The sequence below is a fragment of the Rhea pennata genome, chromosome 14 (assembly GCF_028389875.1).
Source record: "Rhea pennata isolate bPtePen1 chromosome 14, bPtePen1.pri, whole genome shotgun sequence".
Classification (NCBI taxonomy): domain Eukaryota; kingdom Metazoa; phylum Chordata; class Aves; order Rheiformes; family Rheidae; genus Rhea; species Rhea pennata.
The window spans coordinates 12,933,199-12,953,098 of record NC_084676.1 but is presented as its reverse complement, the minus strand read 5'-3'; the positions used below and the strand labels follow the sequence as shown (position 1 = coordinate 12,953,098).

The 19,900-nt window shown below is 39.8% G+C and overlaps 1 protein-coding gene across 1 annotated transcript in view; it reads left to right on the top strand.

Annotated features, from left to right (window-relative positions):
* Nucleotides 1-3,261: 3,261 nt before the first annotated feature.
* The window catches only part of RNF145 (ring finger protein 145), a 42,323-nt gene continuing 25,684 nt past the window's right edge, over nt 3,262-19,900 (top strand). Inside the window, exons 1-2 of the mRNA XM_062587532.1 lie at nt 3,262-3,445; nt 11,726-11,939. Coding sequence (XP_062443516.1) covers nt 11,756-11,939 — 184 coding nt within the window. The 5' untranslated portion in view covers nt 3,262-3,445; nt 11,726-11,755. The remainder of the gene's footprint in view (nt 3,446-11,725; nt 11,940-19,900) is intronic.

Here is a 19,900-nt window from a genome sequence, read left to right as displayed (position 1 = left end):
TGCCACTGTTTGGCCCAATTATTTTTATTTTATTTACTTCAGTTCTTTGTATTCTAGATTATGCCCAACTGGCAAGTGACCTTGGGAGAGAACTGTGATTCTTTTGTTCACAGAACAAAACCTGATTCATCACTTTCCTTACATCACCACTCAGCTCTCTAGCTTCTCAATGCAGAGTTTGGTAGGGCTCTTCCTTAGGTAAATTGTAAATTACAGCAACTGTTTATCTTTTTAGAGTCAAGGCTCTTCAGTATTATGAACATGGTAAAAATAGCTATATAGCTCACATGATTATATATATCAGAGATACTGTAGAGGTGGTATTCTGCACTGAAAAGCAATGAGGGTGGAAGAAAAACTGCGGGTCCGTGAGAAACCAAGTTATGCGGAAAAACTTAGCAAATAGGATCACAGGTGGTGAATAGCAGAGAAGATTCTGACATGGTGACCACAGAGTAAGATTAGGTAAATCAGAGAAAGAGATGTGTTGGCTAAGTCTCTATTGTGGAACTGAGTAACATTTCTAGTTCCTATGTCTGAGTATGTGTTTCTGCAGGAATTACTGTTTATTTGTTTCTGTGTTTAGTGAATGAGATAAGATTACAAGAAAAGAACACACAGGTTTTGATGGCTGGCTGCCATCTGTATTATAAGGCACGTACATAAGGCATCAAGTTAGTTTTCATGAGCATTCTTAATGTTTACATTATTTAACTTATGTCTGTTTGACTTTTCTGTGGACCTAATTGTTAAATAAAACACTACATTATGCTACATGACCTCCTGGTTATTAAGACATACCTTTGTGTTATGAATATTTATTGAAACAGGTGATTATAAAAAACTTCAAATGATACTTCCAATGTTATTGTCTATCTTAGGCATGCAGTGTCCTTCCATTTCAGTGTATTCTGCTGCTCTTGAGAATTCTTATGAGAGATTTTCTTTGTATGCAGTTTGGGGTGCTGGCATTTGTCCATGCACATAAACAAATCAAACTTCCACATTATCTGAACTCTGAGAAGCTCTTTTGAAAGTTTTAATGAGACATCTCCATGCTGGCCCACTTTAGTCCTCCGTTACTGATTGCTGAAAGTTTGGAATCAAAGTGCCTCTGCTAATAATGAAAAACAAACAATCCTTGAATTCAGAACTCCTAGCAACCTAATGTCAAACATAGAAAAGGCTTTTAAAATTCCAGAGCAATGAAGCAGAAAGTTGAGGTACTTTTTAAAAGACATGCCTGACAGTAAAACAGTGATAAAGCCACACACCTGGTCTGCCCATTAGAAAGCTTGTGCTTTTCTGAAGTAATAAATTTTAAGAATTACATGATGAGAGGTGATGGAATGAAATGAAGGTGGAGCTCAGTTCCTATTGTTTGCTTGCTGTGATAGGAGAATTTTGGTGATTTGTTACAATACTTTCATGATATGAATACTTCTAAGATAGTAACAGAGATCTGCACTGTCTCTCCTATAAGTTCTTCTTGTTCTCTACAGTTGTGAACGTATGTTTTCTCTCTCCACTACTTGCCATCTTTTTCTCAGATGCATCGCTGAAGACAGGAGGTAGGATTCACAGAGGCAACCATTGCCCTTGACTAAACAGCATAGAACCAAGCCCACAAAGAACAGAAGTGACTTGTGCTTTTTAACATGTGGTGCAAGAATACCAGCAGTCCACAGAGATCAGCATGCAATTGTTATGCCTTACATGACAACTGGTTCATACACCTTGTGATAAGAAGTGGGGTACTGGTACTGACTAGTTTTAGGGAGTAAGTGTGACTAATTAATGACTAGGCTGAGCCAAACATAACAACGGGGTGGCTGGAGTCTGCTGGAAACCATTTTTTTCCCACATTCTCTGCAGTGTTTGGAGCAATGTGTTTACTCCAGATACAAGGGGGTTACTAATCTGTTATTAATCTTGACAGTGGCAAGATTAATAAAAAGATTCATAGAACAAAGAGGAACAAGAGTAGCAAGCACTTGTCATACAGGAGCCTGTTAACTGAAGGAGGAGGAAACTAACTGGCAGCAGAGAAAATCAGTGGCTCACAGAAGCTGTGTGCAGGAGGACTCTGTAATCCCTGGAAGACACACAGTGCTTGTGAGTAATTATCACATGTGTATGAATATCCTTAGTTTGTCTGGACGTGCATGTTTTGCTCTTCCTAAAGAAAATAATGATGGAGTTCAGGAATTCTCATGTAAACAAAAAGCTTTAAACTATTTTGAGCCCATGCAAAGTTGTGTTGATAAGCTGGGCTCTCCTATGGCGCCTGAGCAACAGCTACCCTTGGAGGCCTCTGTGGGTTTGCCAGGTGGTCTCACTCCTGCAGAGGGAAACTCGGTTGAGCTGGCGCTTTTCACCAAAGTTAACACAGAAACTTTCAAATTCCCATTTTCTTCTGGTGTTTTGAAAGTGTTTGGATATTCAGAGAAGAGTAATTTTGCACAACAGAATGTGGACAGCCACCCAGCCCCCATTTTCCAGTATCTGCATTCCTCACGTTGTGTGTCCTTTGTAACACCTATGTCTCGGTAAAGTGCTCCAGTTCTCATTAGAGATGGGAGAAAAAAACCCAATTATTAAGTTGGCCATCCCAGCCTCTGCAAACTACAAGATTTTCCAGTTCAGTGTATCCTCTCATTCCTCACTGTGGCAAAGTTCCTCATCTCTCAGACAATGTGGCATTGTAACTTTTCAAACAATAAGGTCAAAAACATTATTTCTCTCAGGTCGCAATTTTTCTCAGGGACACTCAGCTTAACAGGCTGCGTCATGGCCAACTGCCCCCGACACGACCCTCATCTTTCTAGCTGAAAAAAAAAATGATGACAGCACGACGTCAGCTGTTTCCTGGCTGATTCTGCAGTGAAGATGACCACGGACGCGGCGGCACGCTGCCGGGGAACACCGAGCCCCTTCCGACCCGCTAAGCGGATTTTTCCTCTCAGCAGCCGCGCGCAGAGGATTAGGCGAACGGCGGAGCTGCCGCGGCCGCTGCTCGCGGCCTTCCGTGGGTCGTTATTCCGACTTCCGGCCGCCCTGATGAGCCCTTCACGTCTCCCGAGAGGAGGGAGAAGGGAAAAAGAAAGAAAGGAAGGAAAAAAGGTCTTTCATCGGAATTTAAAACCAAACGACTTGGGGGGGGGGGGGGGAACGCGCTGAGGCAGCGCCCGGCGGCGGGGCGGGGCCCTCGCCGAGAGGGGCGGCGCGCGCATGCGCGGAGCGGCGCGCGCGCGCAGGCAGCGGGGCCATGGCCGCCCGTCCGTGGGGCCGCGGGGTGTCGGCGCCCTGAGGCGGCGCCGCGCCGCGCCGCCATGGTGCCTCGAGGAGCCGCTCTGCCGCCGGGCACCGAGCCGCCGCCGCCGCTGTGAGCCGCGCCGGGGAGGAGAGGGAGGAGGAGGAGGAGGAGACGCCGTCGCCGGCGCAGGTGACCCCCCCCCCACGCCGCGCCGCCGCCTCCGACACGCGTGTGCCCCTTCCCCCCCCTCAGGGCGCCGTGGGGCGGGGGCGCCCCAACCCCCCTCCCCGCGCGGGGGCGCAGGGCCCCCTCCCCTCCCCGCCCCGCGGCGCGTGCGCGCCCGCGCTGCCGCGACCCGCGCGGCGCCCCCGCCCCCCTGCGCGCGCTCCGCGGCGAGCTCGCGGGGTTACTAGAGTTCGCGCGCGGCTCGGCGCCGCGGGGCCCGCGCGGGGCGGCGGCGGCGGCGGCCGGGGGCTTCCTGCCGCGCCGGGCGCGCGCGCGAGCTCGGCCCGGCGGCGGGCGGAGGCGGCGCCGCGGGGCTCGGGCCGCCGCGGGGAGCTGCCCGGTGCCGCAGTCGCGGCCGAGGCGCGCCCCCTCCTCCCCCCCCGGCCTGGCTCCGCGTCCTGGTGCCCGAGAGAGACGAGCCGCGGATGTCTCCTCAGCCCGCTTCTGCAGGCCGGGCGCCGGGTGAGGGGCGCCGCTCCGGCGCCGCGCCGGGCTCCAGCCCGTCGGGTGGGAGCAGGGGAGGCCCGGCTCTCCCCTCCCGCGGAAGAGCCCCGGAGCATATGGTAATGCTTATGTAAGAAGCAGTCGCTCCTTAGCGCGATGAACAGCGTTTTCTCTGTCCTCCCTACCTATGTCACGTTAACTTCTCTTTCTTTCTTTATTTTTTTCCTGATACCTTCCTTTTAAAATCAGGTTTGTGATGAGAATTTTCAGTTTTTCCACGGCCACGAGCAGTTCTGTGTATGAAATGCGCTTGTGGCAGACAGTCAGCTCCTAGAATGATGCATGTCTTTCAGATGCCAGATAAATGGTGTTACCATTTATTTATGTTACCTTTTGAGTGTGGGGCTGGGAGCAGAGCATAAATAATGTGATTGGGAGAATAAAGTGAAAAAACAATGTTTGCTCTGTTTTCTTTAATGCAAATAAGCATCAGTAACCAAAGGACAATAGGAGATGCAGGTATTGTAGGTGAAATGTGTTTTGTTTACTAGTTAAATGGATTTCTGTAAGGTTTAACTCACAAATATTATCCATTTGTGATCTCATTCAAAATAGGTGTTTTTCTGAAGCCTGTAGGCATTGATGTACTTCTGTAGTTTTTTAATACAAGAATTTCTACTAACTTTCTTTCTGGAGCTAGGACTCTTAGATACTTTCATATTTGTGTTACTTTTTTCTTGTGTGTGTAAAATGCACTCCCAGATTTCAAAGTTGAGACAATTTTTATTTACTGTCTTTGATAATTTTTATTTGTAGATAAGGCAGATTTAAGTATGAGCACAGACATTTATTTATTCAGATAAGGGAGCTGTTAAGATATTGAAACCTATAACTTTGGTTAATTTGTAACTTTGGTTAATCTGTACAGTTACCTTTATCAGCTGGCTGCACAGGAGAAAACATATCTCTCTGTCTTTAGTTATTTTTAATAACTGCAGCAACCACTTTCATGATATTATGGCTGCTGTCTGAAGCAGAGTACTCACCTTGTTTTACATCAGTCTTAGGTGGCTGTGATGTCAGTACTGCTTCTTCATTCTGACTCTTGAGACACAAACCAAACAATACATCTGAAGAAACAGCAGGGATTTCTTTACTTTGCAGTTGATGGAAAAAGATCAGTATCATACACTGGTTCAGCAGCTGGAATCTATGGGGCAGTTTCAGAAAGGCTCATTGTGCCAATAAAATGTGAGTGAATGAGTATGCCTTGAAAAAGTGTTTAGCCTGCTCAGTGCTTCATGTTGCTCTGTTAGCAAATAGCTCAGAGATTGTTTTCAGACTTGGACTGGTTTTCTTCTCTTCACACGGATATGCAGATACCTTCTGTTTCAACTGACTGAATTTTTTTTGTTCTATTTTTGTTTAGTGACATCCTCTTTTTCTGCATCCATTTTAACTGTAAATACACCTAGAAATGTTTGATGTGGTTGCGGAGCAGATGGTTTACAGTAGTTTTGTCTTTTGAGTGCAATGTCAGTGTCCAGTAACTTCAATATGATTCAGCACCTCATTGTTTCACTGCATTTACTTTTATAACTTCTTTTTTTTGTTTTAGCAAAGCTTTACTGCTTTGTAATTAGTTGTGTACTTAGGATCATTCAGGGTCAAATATTCCATTTCATGGTGCTTTTCTGGAAGTTTTTTAGTTGCATATCCTGAGCTTGAGCATGTTTTAAAAGGGACTTTCCTAAGTACTTTCACTGTTCATGTGATCTTGTAGTCATGCAAGACTACAGGAAGCTAAACTACTTATTTGACAGACCTGGAGACTATTGCTCTTTATTTAAAGGACTCAAATAGCTAAGGCAGCAACTATGGAAATGTCATCAATATTGACTCAGAGCATCTTATTAAAAGTCTTACTTTATATTCTAATGAGTTGGGTAGCAAGTTATTGGCGTCTAAACCTAGCCCGTGTCTGAAATGACTAAAAACTAAATGAGTAATTGTGACAGGTGAACTGCCTTTCATCCTGTCAGCTATCTGCTTCCTTGTAGCATGTTTTGTTTGCAGTTTTTCTGTGTGGTAAACGGGGCACTTCAGCTTTGCTTGCTTATTAGGTGGTGATCCTGTGCTCTTTGAGGTGGGTTGCAGTAGACTGCATCTTGTGCTGTCATCGGTGCTCTGTGCAGGTCCTTTGGGTGTTCAGTCCTCTGCAGAGGCACTCTGGGACTGCTGCCCAGATTTTCTCAGAATATAAATGTGGTTAGGCAGGCTTGTAGGTGTAGACTTGCAAACATGGCTGTGATGGCAAAAAAAACAAAATGCTGATTGTATAAATAGTTAATATAACCAAACCTTTGACTGGCAAGAAATCGTAGAGTTGAAAAGGATTTCAGGGCAATTCAGTCTAGCATTTTTTTCTGAAGATTTTACTCAGAGATATCATTAGAAGTGTAGGTTTTTTGTTTGTTCGTTTGTTTTATGAGTTAGGCACCTGAAAGGAATCTAACTGAACTAAGCAAAATAACTTTATATGGTCTAAAAAACAAAGCAGCCCCTTTTAGAGTGTCTGGATTTGAATTGATAATAATCAGTCAGAGAGCTGATCCTCTAGCAATCAACAGAAAGATTTTACTGTGTATCTGCTAGATCTTGTAACCTTCTTAACATCTGTTAGTCCCCGAGTTCAGTTCCTTGATCTTACCTGTTCACTTATAAAAGGCACAGGATGTTTTACAGGCTGCATATAAATAATACACTTGCTATATAATTGAGAGAATGTTGGAACTGTTCTTGGTGGATGAAGATACTCCAGAAATAAATTTTTAAAGAAAACTTTAACTTCATAGCTCTGTGATATGTATTCTCATTTCTTGAACTGATTTTTCTTCTTCCTCATGTAAAACTTGCTAGAATTAGTGAGAGCTGGAAATGTATTTTTTTTTCTACTGTAGTTAACTGTTTCCAGTATGCTCATTTTAGTATAGTGTTAATGTGAATTTGTGTTTATTTAAGTCTGCATGTAAAGGTAAGAAGTTGACCTAAATAGTTCTACCATAAAAAATGTTTTTCTAAAAGCATGTTATAGTATTTATCTGTTTGTTGGAAATGTTTAACCTTAGCTGTACCTCAGTTCACAACTGAATGAGTCTTGGGTGAATAGGAATTTAGCAATTCATTTGATTATATATGTATGTATGTATATGTTTATATGTAAATAACCATTCTCCAGTGGCAGCACTGTATCAGGACTACAGCAATTCGTATTGTTAGAGCAGATGGGAAAAAAAAGGGAGAAAAAATACTGTTCATTTTTAACTTGCATAGCAAAACTGAGTAGTCTGTTTGCTAACTGACCTTCTGTAAACCTTTAAATTGCATGGTTAAGTACTGTCTAGTTATTGCTTGAAATTACAAAACTCTTCTTGTGAATTAGAAAAAAAATGAGTATAAATGGAAATGCCAACCAGATCCTCATTACAATATTACAGTATATGACAGCAATGTTTTACTGCCCTATTAGTATACTTGGTATGCTAACTGTATCTGGCCTTCTCAGCAGAAATTTTTAAGAGTGCCATCCTTGTTAGCCAACATGGAACTTGGCCTCATTTAAATTGTATAGGATTGTAATTGTATCTTTTGCTTTCCTTGCTGCTGACTGCATGGGAAAGAACTGTTTTGATGGACTGATGACTCACATACTGTCCAGAGTTCAAGGGTTTTTTTGTACAGACTCACACAGGAAAATTCTTCTCTAACTGTGTATCTGATAAAACTTTTTGTCCTGTTCCTTTGCTTTTCTGTTCTTCATTTTCTTGCTCCCAAACTGATGATAAAGATCCAAGTCTCTAAAGAATTAAGTTCTTCAAATTTCTAGTTTTGCCTTGAGAGCAGAGCAGGCATTTAGAATGAAGGATTTTGAGAAAAGCATGAATGCATCATAGCTTATGGGTCTAACTTTAGATTTTTGAACTGTGACATTGAACCTGTCTGCAGTTCCCAGTTAAGGTAAGTTACTAACGGAAAGAGATGTGTATATATGTATATGGGTTTTTTTTCCTTCGAGGTCTGCCTAGCCAAGTTCACCTTAGAGAAAAAAAATCCAGGCTTTTCTTGGTGACAATTTTAGAATATAGCATGAAAAACAAAGTGGAAACTTGACTACTTACCAAAGTCTGTTGTTACACGGATATATCCAAAATTACTAGAATTTCACAGATACAGAGAACAGAAGCTGAAATGGTGTCTCTTCTGGTTTCTAGTCAATCTTTCCAAGTGTTTTAGGTCTTAGTCCTGCAGGATAATGAGCATCTCTCTTGTTCACAGATGCTAAACTGAAGGTTGAAGTATCAAGTCTGGTTTGGAAGTTCTAACCCTAGCTGGAATCAGTTATTGCATCTTTCTATGATCATTTTCTGTGAAAGTAGTATTGGAATAATTCTTACCTTTGCAAATACTCTAGGGTGTTTCTGTAACTATTTAGTGACTGTATAATTAATGCTTTTCTAAATGTAGACATGCTACTATGTTAAGTTAATTTTATACCTTCTTGGTTAAATGGATGCAGATTTTGTGGGGGACCACTTGTGCTGCTTTACAAGTGAGTATTTTCTGCCTGTGATGTGATAGTTTTGAATTTAAGTGTGTGTATAAAAGTTAGACTGAGTTAAGTGGTATAAATGACAGCTTCCATTGAAATGGTAAAATTATGTGTGATGGCAAAACCTCAGAAGTAAACTTCTATTAAAGGTAAAATGTGCATTATTTGTGAGATTTTTGTTTTTAAGCTGCAAAATTTTTTTGCTAATGGAATCATTGGGAGCCAATTTATGATTTTTTTTTTAATCTGATTTTGCTGATGTTAGTATTGTCTGTAGAGCTAGCTGTTTTTTTTTTTTTTTTTTTTTTTTTTTTTTTTTTTTTTTGATTAAAATATGTATGTTGGGTGAGGAAGGGATTTTTGGAAAATATTACATTGGTAGAAAAGTGCTTCCGTGATCATTGATCATGTATGATGGGAAAAATGTTTTATGTTTCTTATCAAATAGTGCAGTTATACTGGCACTCACTTAAGAACTTCAGATTCTCATATTTTAATACTGTTTTTCCCTAACCACTGAAATTTCTCTTTTGTTTCCTCATCTTGATTTGGTTATAGAGGATGTTAGAAATCATGAGAAAAAAATCTGAGACACAAACTAGTTGCTTCCCAGTCTTGTTAAGTGCATTCTTTGGCTATGTACAAGAATGACCTATTTTTTTTTCTAATGTCTGAGCATCCAGCAACTCTTGTCATCATCATTTATCTAAAGGTTTTAGGATTTAAGTGGTTTTATTTTTTTGTTTGTTTTTCCACCAATCAAAATAATGCGTTGTGAGAGCTCTTTACAATATAATAAGCTTAGAGCAGTGGACTTTGTTGCTTGCCTGCATTATGTTCTGTTAGAATTTGGCAATAATTACAACTGAGGCTTTATTTAATGCATCCACATTTCTAGTGGAGTTAATTTTAAAGGATTTCTTATTAATATTGGATGCTTTGTCAGGCAGTGACAGAATATGCTGCAGTGTTTCTGTGGTGGTTCTCATAATACATAGCTGATTGATTGCAATGTAATGTGATTTTCAAAGTTTTTATTTTAACAGGGTCATAGTTTGTTTTGTTACACAATATGATATAACAATATGATATGTAGTACTTTTCAGTTTTCTTGCTTTCTCAAGCATTAGTATGTGAATTTAAGAGGCAAAATTGCCCAAATTTTTCAGCTTAATTTGAATGTGCAGAACTTCAATTATCTTTCGGTGTAGTTGGAAAAGTCCATAGAGGTTCTAAATTGGGAGCAGTTATGGAAAACGTGATTAAGGTTTGTAAGTGAAAACTTTCTTCCTGTTCTAGATGTTGAGTTGTTGTAGTTGACTGTAAAAGATTTGACGCTTATGAGGGTATCATTTGAAATCAGGTGGTACTTGTCGTTTTACTTGAGTATTTTTATGACGAAGTGTAAACCTGTAAGTTATTCCCCACCCCTAAGCCCTGATTTACTTGGAAAAATAATCTAGCAAAAAGCAATAAACAGCTTAATTTCTAATATATAATTAATTCTGCATACTTGGCAAAAACAAAGCTTTTTGGGGGAAAAAAAAAAACAAACCACAGGACACCAAATGTTTGGATATGAATAAAACTGTGTGCCTATAAACTGTTTTGAGCGTAGGCTTGAAATTCAGTATGTGGCTTGCTGAATCATTTTGTATAGCCTGCCTCGGTCCCAAATTGTGTTTGCACAATCCTGTGTGCTTAATCTCCAGATGTTTAACATTAGTATCAATATTCATTAAGCAGTTTGGACAGTGGTTTTGGTTATTTATTTTATGTGTTTGTAGTGTTCTGGGTGACCTCTGAATTCCTTTTGCAAAGTATTGTGAAATGCTCTTTGCAGCAGTGTTGTATGGGATGCCTGAAGTAATGAGGTAGCTTTTTCAGTGTGAGGGAAAGGATGTGCTGTCTTGGGATTTATAGAGCTGTGGCAATAGGCCTATGAAAGGTGTCTGTGTTTATGTAACTAGAAAAATAAGACTGAAACCTAAGTGATATGCCGCAGCCCTGTAACCTGTGGTTTACTGAGACATTATTGGACTGTCCTGACGTATTGAACTGATTTAATTTTGTCACCATGCCTTGACAAGTGTCAATGTGGCTTTTGCTGGGCATATAAGCAGTTTATTCTAGCAGCTTGTCCACAGTGGCACAAGCAGAACTTTGGGTGATAATAGTGTGTTTTACTGTCCACTGCTATGCAATGGGGAAAGTTTGTTTAGTTATTGTGTATGAACATGTTTTTGTTTCGTGCTTTGCTTTGATGTTGGCTTGATAGTATCTATTTATAACTCTCCCTGACCAAAGAGCTATTGTGGTATTCTAAAAAAGGACAAACTGAATCAAATCCTAAATGGCTTACTTTCAAAAGTGTACTTCCATGTGTATATTTTTCTGTTTCTTTGGTTGGGGTACAGTTTTTTTCAAAATATCCCTCTGTTAACTGGCCTTGGGTCTTTTCCTAAACCTGAACTCAACTGGGGACTGATCCTGCTGCAGTGATTGTTTTCAGTTGTTTGAATAACTCCTCATGGATAAACACTTGCTAAGTCATCCCTAATTTGGTCTTGAGTACTTTAACTGTGTTTCTCTAAATGTGTGTAATTGGTGGCTCCAATGTCTGAGTAACAGATCCCACCACAAGTTTTGCCGTGTTCTTTAGTTTTCCTTTTGCTCTACTACTATAGACTGTGGAGCGTGTGTGTGTGTAGTTGGCTTTTTTTGTTTGTGGTGGGTTTTTTTGTAGCTTCCCCTGAGAGCCAGAAAAAAAAATGTTGAACTGTGTAGGGATAGCTCATGAATTTTGTTGATGGTAACTTTAAAAAGCAAAGTTCAGCATGCTAATATTTATGTAGCACCTGATACATTGGGGTTCTTTGGCTGGAGTCTTGGATGCTAAAGTAGTGCAGATAAGAATGAGCATTTATTTACTGCACACCCTTAGGCCATTTTTCTTGGTGTTAACCCCTCCTCCCAAGTTTTTACAGTATTACCATGGAAAATTGCTAGCAAATTAACCTTTTTAAAGCAGAAATAGAAGCTGTCCTGTCAGGATCTGAATTTAACTCAGTTGATTCATTCACTTGTTTGTGGCCACACAGGAAGCCCCATTCATATGATCACAAAGCCTAATAGCTGTTTGTACAGTAAGATTGATCTGATTGTTCTCGTCTGTCTTGTGCTATTTACAGTCTGCTGCAAGTTCACAGAAAGGGAAGAGAATGGCTGCAAAGGAGAAGTTGGAAGCCATATTAAATGTGGCCCTAAGGGTCCCAAGCATCATGCTATTGGATGTCTTGTACAGATGGGATGTCAGCTCGTTCTTCCAGCAGATCCAAAGAAGTAGCCTGCACAACAACCCTCTCTTCCAGTACAAGTACTTGGCCCTTAATATGCATTATGTTGGTAAGTGTACATGTATTAAAGAAAAAACAGTACTGCAGTAAATACTGTTTTGTTTGCTATAATAATTTTAAGAATTTGCTGGTAGTGTGATAATATAATTACAGAATTTGTTTTATTGACTGTATTTAAAGGGCTGTTTATGTTAGCAGGAAAGAAATCCTGCACAGGGTCTTTTGCTGAGCTTTATTATTTAGCTTCAATGTGGATAGAGTAAAGCTGGAGACCAGAAATGCTATTGATGCTGTGAAAGAACCACACACCAACTATGGCATGTGTCTGACTGGTTAGAAAGACTCTGAAATGCTAAACAAACAATAAGTATTGTAACATAGTTCTTTGGCGTTAAATAAGAAAAGAGGGAACAGGTTGCTTGCTCTGGACTGTGAACGTAGCCCCAAAGGATTAGCTTCCACTGCTGCGTGGATATGGCTCTTCAGCCTTAAGAAGAGTCTATATGCAGCGAGTGGATCAGAGCGTGTAACAAATCCCTGTGTTGCAGATAAATGGGCAAAATCACTAACGCAGCTCAGGGAGATGAGCTTTGAAGCTTGGCCTGCAAGTTTAGCTCTGAAATGCTAGAAGTCTGTATTTAGAGATGAAAGGATTGCTATTCTGGGACCTGCCTTCCAGGTGGGTGTGTGATTCATCTAGTGACTGTACATGGGGTTAATTAGGGATTGGAGCCAGACTGTTGAGGTTGATATCCATTGAGGATCTGCATTAGTGCTGCCTAGCTTTGGGAGAAATGGCTAGCATGTAATTTTCCAGCTCTGTGCAGTGTTTCTTCTTTGTAGATGGCCTGGAGGGTAAAGATGTACTGCACTCAACTAGAGAAAATACCTTTTAGTTAAGTAGTTAGAGGACTGTGGTTTTTGAAGTGGCATGTCCAGAGTTTTAATCCTGACCACAGAAGTAATGGCATGTGACTTTTTAAATATTGTTGTCCAGAAGTTATTTGCTGTCATTGTAAACACATGTAGCTTTCTCTGTTGTGGCTCAGTTATACTTGTACTGGGGGTAGAAGTGTATCTACTTTTAATGTAAAAGCTATGTCTTTTTGTAGGAGAGAGGAAAGCGTGTTTGTGGCTGGTGAATGTGACACAGGTCAGGAGGCATGTAACTACAGCTGCCTCTGCTGCTTTACTTGTTCTGTGCATACTCTTGTATGAATGCAAGTACCTTTTAGGAATTAGTTTATCAGATCAGTTTCTAATACAAAACTAACAGATATACAATGCGTTATCAGTATGGCAGTGAATAATTTCTAACTGTGACACAGCTCTTCGTAGCCGTTTGATAACCTTTCCCCCACTTGTATACATTGAAATACACCAATGAAAAGCATTATATAGCAGATAGGTATTATTAGCCAAGTCTTTCTCACTTGGGTGCTATTTCAGTACTAAATCTGTGAGTTTGTTCTTTCTGCTTCTTGTACAAATGGGGCTTTTAGGCTGTTGCACAATCACTCAGCAAATCTGTTATTCTTCGCTTTTGAGCTTCCACACTTTTACTTCAATTGGCGGTTGCTACTCAAAATATGTAAACTAGATTCGTAAAGAAAGTAAGGAAAACAAAATATTTTTCCACCAATTTGGGAAATTAAGCTTCTCTGAAGAAATATTGGGGGCAATTAACTACTAATACGTAACTTCAATAACATAACTTGCTGTGCATATGATTCAGCATGCTAGTCTGCATGTCTCTTTATGCCAGAAAATTCTGTGTTTATATTTGCAGTAAGAAAACATAGTATCTTAGTAGTAATCACTCAACTAGAGAGGATATTTCAAGTAGAAAAAAATCTTTTGTCTTCTGAAGGGAATCAGGTGTAAGCGTTAGTTCTGTCATCTGGCTCTTTCATGCCATCTGTTTAAAAATACATATATATTTCTGTTGTGAATATTGAAACATTTTGAATTATAGGACTTATTTTTGTATGTTATATTTGCAAATAAGTGCATTTTGTAGTTCTTGCTGGAATGTTTTGGAGTAACTTGTAAATCAGCAGCATTATCCCAGGACTATTTCCAAACTCCTCCTCCTCATCCTATTGAAGTATTCGTTTTACCCATCAAAACACTGTGGCTGAAAACTTTCATGCGATAAATTTGTGTGCAGTATGCTGAATTACTGCCAACAGTAGTTCTGCAGGTTGATACACTGCCTATTACTAGGTAGAAATATTTGTAAGGAAAGCAGCTTGGGAAGCAAACCAAGTTTTTTTTTTTTTTTATCTGCAGCTGATACAGGTGTGATGTGGTTTCAAAAGGTTTCCTTCAGATTTCTTTATATAATTCAAGTAGTCTGTCCTGCAGGATACATCTATGCTAGCTATAGTGACTTTTTACCACAGGCTTTTATGTAATATGGACCAGCACTTTCTGCTACTGTCAAAACTTCCGTATTTACTTTTATATTGTAGTGTAGCTGTGAGAAGATCGTCACTTCAGTTTTGTTTCGTTTTCATGATGAGGAAGGTGGAAACAGTAGAAACCACATAATTCCCTTTTGTAAAGGGCAAAGTGGTGCTATTTGTGCTAACTGGTAAATACTCCAAGCTAGTTCTGAAGAGGTGAGTTGTGGCCTTAACTTGTAATCATAGTTGAACTGGGAATTTAAGTCGTGTTGAGCTGAAGGTACTGAAGTGCACTAAATACATACTATTCTCCAAGAGTAAAAATAAGAGGAGAAATATTCTATCCTAAACTCTAGTGTCATTGCAAAAAAATATACATACGTATTCTAGGGAAGAAACTAGGGAAACTAGATATACCAGTCAGACAAAAAGTGTTGTGCTAACCTTAAGTCTGAAAAGAAAGAAGCAGTTTGGTCATTGCAGAAATAAAATTTCCAAAATCATGAGTTGAGAAAGCATGAATTAACATGTAAATGCACTCAGTGCATACAAGGACAAAGTGGTGCTCAGATTTAGCCGTACTAAAAGCATCTCTGCATTTGCTGTCCCATGTGGTCTATTTCCTTACTCCCAGAAATATTTAGATAAATGGATAGTAGGACTATTTTCAGTGTTACTATTTTAAACTGTAGCTATTCTTAATCAAATGCAATTTCATGACGTTTACTCAGTCTTTATTTTTTCTTTAAAAAAAAAAAAAAAAGAAAACCTACTTGCAAGTGTCTTCATATTCTCTTGGATAAAAGTCTGTGTATGCTGCAGTTGGTAGACACAGAAGAGATTACAGAATATGCCATGTTCAAAATATAGCACAGTCATCTTTCTCTTCCCATCGCTGTAGCCTGCCAAACTGTATATGACTGCTTTTGTGTTCCAGGCTTTTGCTAAGCAGCTTCCTGAGTATATAAATACCTTCAGGTAACTTTTCTGTATGAAGCTGCTATCTTGTTTTGGCAACTTGTATATTTTCCTTTATTTAAAACAAACAGTAGCTTGCTTGAAAGGACGTACTTGAAATTGTATAAGACTGAATTGACTATTGTATTTCTGAGTGTCAGTCAAGACAGCCGCTTGTGTTCATAATCTACAACACATTGTGATTATTTATGTTCCTATAGCTTCACCTCCAGCTCTTAATTCTTTACTAGTACTCTTCAGACTCTCCTTGGTTGTAAACAGTATTGGAACTCGTATCGTGAGGTATGCTATGTTATAGAAACAGTCCCTGAATCGTACAGCAGAACTAGAATTAAGTCTTTTTTAACTGTTCAGACTATACTGCAGATCTCTCTAAGGAACTTAGTTCTTGGATTATTTATGCTTAGTATGCCCAGTCTGTTACATGTTTAAAAATTATGAAGCATCTGGTGAAGCTGATGCAGTTCACCAGTAATGAGTAAATTGTGTCTTATTGAAATTATTTTCCTTGGGATATGCATATGTTAGTAACTGGAATTCTGTTCTCTATTTAAACTGTGCCATGACTTGCTAAATTAATTTATGTGTGTAGGTATGTTTAGATATTTGACTTCTCAGTTTAAAACTCATTTTTCAACATGTTTTCTGAAGGGCACAGTGTTAACTGTGTTAGCTTGAAGTATAAAACTTCTTGGAGTGGATAATCCTTTGTTTGGGCAGCCCTGACTGACAGGGAAGGTGAGAAGGGGGATGTGCCTTGGCATTGGCTTACAGAAACATCCACTCTGCCAAAATGCAATATATCTTAAACCCCACCATGATTATGCTGCTTTGAAGAACTATTTAGTTAGCACTGGAGAGACAGGCTAGGTAAAAGCTACCCTTCATGGTGCTGGTACTGATGCCCCAGTGGTTGCTTGAGACTAATACAGGTTTTGGCAGCAAATGCTGTCTGAATGGGTTGGCTGCTGGATTAATTTCAGCTTGTTGAATTTTGCATGAGCTTTGTGTTGGAGCCACCTTAGATGTAGGAGAGAGCGTTTTGCGTGATGATGGAGGTTCTATATGATGCTGCGCGTTGTAACAGAGCAGCTAAAGAGCTAGTCTTCCTCCCAGAAGGATGGTGTAGTTGTCTCAATCAGTGCAAGAAACCCACTTCGGGGGGTTATCAAAGGAAGCTTAATATGCACTGAAGATATACAAGAACTTTTACCTGTTTCCTTTTATATGACTTAAAAATAAGTGGCTATTGTGGTTCCTTCTGGACTTAAGCTAGCCTCTGTTGAAGAGGCCACAGAATGTTGCCTGGGAATTCTTGTGCTGTGCCTTTTAGCTGCTGTGGGTAAAGCATATCTTTTGAAAACCATCTACTTCTGAGGTAGGTGCTTTAGACGCAGAGGATTTCATGAATCCTCTCTGTGAATTGTTTCAGTGGCTGGTTATCTTGAGAATTAGACACACCGAAAACACAGATTTTGATCTTAAATTGTTGTTATACTACTCATCCTGTATCAAAGACATTCTTTGAGAAGGCTGTTCTGTATTACTGGCACTTGTGTATTGTGATTAGATCATCTTCTGAATGAGCTGCATTGAGGACGGTTACCGTTTAGGCCAAAATAAAATAGCTAACTCAGTGGTTCACTAATCCTATGTTGAGTCATGACAGACAAGGGTTTGGATGGTATTTCATGAATCACAACCTGCTGCTTCACAAATTGCTTTGCAAGTGATTATAGGATGAGCCCTGTACTCTCAGAGGATATAGACGAAAGTGGTTCCCCCCCCCCCCCCCCGCCCCACAAATTATTTTTTTTTATGAACCAAGCAAGTGTGCCATTAGTTTCTGGTGCTTAAGGATTTGAATTCCTCACTTTGTAGCATCCAGCGCAAACAGCTGCTTTTTCAGAGGGCAGTGTTTGTTTGTCAAGGCTCTGCAGAAGCAGAATCCAAGTGATGGTGTGGTTTTACTAAGAAATGTCAGGAACTTTTGAATTGGTTTTCATGTGCAGAGTTCTCATTTTTGGTCTAAAAATGTAGGAAACTTTGAGTAATGTGAAATGGACACGAGATCTGTAATCATGGAAATGAGCACTAAAAAGGTTCATAAAGAGTGACTTTGATCATGCTCCAAAAGACTCCACTGTATGCAGCATGTCAGTAGACTTGAGCATCTGAGTTTTATTGAGAAGTAATTGGGGTGAGTGAACTTGAGAAACACCTTGGTACACAACCAGGGGGAGAATGCTGAAAGGCAATCTGTGAACCTCTGCTTACCGCAACAGTGAGCATTGCACGAGTGAAAGGTTTTCATCTGGCTGAATCAACAAGTTGTAAATGAAGTCATGAGCTAGCTAATGCATGTGTTTTTGTCTCGCAACATTTCATTTAGCTTTTCTGCTTATTCTTACTGTTTTCAGTTTTTCTCGTTCTCTAGTGGGGCCTAAATCTGGCCTGTCGTACAGAGGAGGCAGTAGAAGCTCTGCTTCCTTGTGCTGCTGAATTAGGTACTGGACGGTGTGTCTGTGCATTTGAAAGATTGGCAGAATGGGTTTCCTATAGCACTCCTTATAGCTGGTAGTCTAAGGGTGCAAATGGCAATGATGTTCCTTGGTGGCATAGCACCAGGACCCTACCAGGGGGTTCAGCAAAGAAAGTATTCTCTCTCACCTTTATTTTCTTTAACCATACATTAGGACAGTTTATTTTCCAGGGCAGGAATTGGGCTCCATTGAGCCTGCTCTTTAAACTTGAGCAGAAATGTACTTAGTGAATTAACAGGGGCAATACACCAAACTGCAGCAGTGAAAAAATAGTATGCATGGCCCAAATTAAGGGAGAGGAGTGGACCTAGACCTCAAAAAGCTCTGAGTGAAAGTGGGCACAGTTACTGTTAACCAGTGTATGAAGATTGCCCCCTAAGATGTCTGTTTTTCAAAGTGTAAAACCTTGTACATGGAGAATTCTCCAAAGGGGTAGATGCTGTCAGCATCAGGTTTTCTTTTGTTGGAGGAGGTGTAAATGAAAACCAAACGTAGCGACCTAGATGAGAAGTTTGCTGTGAGACATTTAATTTCCTGGTTCTTTTGTTTTTGAAGTAGAATCTCTTTTATGCCATACACTAATTATGTCATTTGTGCTGAAGGAAAGGGAATAAAAGATCACTTCTAGTATGTTTGAATCTGCACTCATCTTCCTTTTCTTTTGCAGTCAGCCAGTTTGGTAATGAATTACTTGCTTTCTTTTTTTGGCAGAGGCATAGATAAAAGTGAGATTGGTACCACTGTGGGAATAGGGCCTTTGCAGCAAAAATGCAAATATTGCAGTATGAAGTATGTTAGAAATCTCTCATATCAAGTCACAAGAGAGAATTGTAAATAAGAGTGAAAAGGAACTACTTTAAATGTCTCTCCCTCTCTTCAAAATCTAACAATTAGAGCAAACAAAAGCTGTTTCAGAGTAAACATTTAAATTCTGGCCCAAATTCATAAGCAGTGATGTTCATCATTAAAGCTACTGCAATAACCTTGACTTTCTTGTGTTTCTTCCCAGTGCAGTGTTATAAGCATCTGTGCTCTTTGGAGGCCCTCTGTTTAAAAGCCACAGATGTGACAGTAGTCTTCTTTCTTTTCATGTTGTATTTAGATGGGTTTTTTTTGCTCCTTTAGTCTCTTGCCCTGTTCTTTATTTGAATCTGTGATCATGTAGTGAAGAATGAGCTTCAAGCTCTTCTAAAATATTCCTGTGTATTATGACTGTGCTGGAGCGCAATGACTGCCTTTTAAAATGTCTTCCATTTACAGGAATTATTTTAGCACAGCTCAAGTATGTCATTGTGTGGCCTTAGAATTTCACTTTTGTATGAAACAAAAAGGTAAAGGAGGTGGCAGAGCTTAAATGCAAGTACTGTAAACATATTCTTGAACTAGTTATAGAGTAACAGAGGACTAAAAATAATAAAATATATAACTTAATAATTAAAAAAACAAATTCCATTTACTTCTCTTTCACCTGAAGATGAGTCATGGGCTGCAGTGAGAAAGAAGGGTTTAGAGAGATTTGACTTAAGTTGTGGAGTGGTACAGGGGTTTGCCATTTGGTTTGTTCCACTGAGGGAAATGTCTCTAACAAAGTAAACAAGGGGAGGTGGTGAATATGGCAGAGACAAGATATTAAGAATGTCTGCAGATCATCTGAGAGCTGGTGAAGCTTGTTATAGGATTATGGTGCATAATGCCATGGAATTGTGGACTTTTTTTTTTTTTGTTAATACTAAGTAACGAAAGCCCATAGCATGTCCATTATAGTCAACATGGAAGATTATATTATGATTATATTTAAATTAATTATATTTAAACAGTGTAAGTAAGTGTCCAATATCACTTAGTAATTGTTCAGTATTACCAATGTTCCGATCTTTCCCCATCTTAATAACTTGCTAATGTTTTTGTAACCAGCTTTACCTGCCTTGATTTTAAAGCTGGTAACTGAAGGGCTCTTTCCCAATGGCTTTGTCTAAAAGAGACAGACTAGAAGGTTTTAAGTCATATGTGGCAGATAGCGGGATCCTTCTGCTAGTTCAGGATGATGTGGTGCAAACTGGTTAAAGGTCTTCACAGATTCT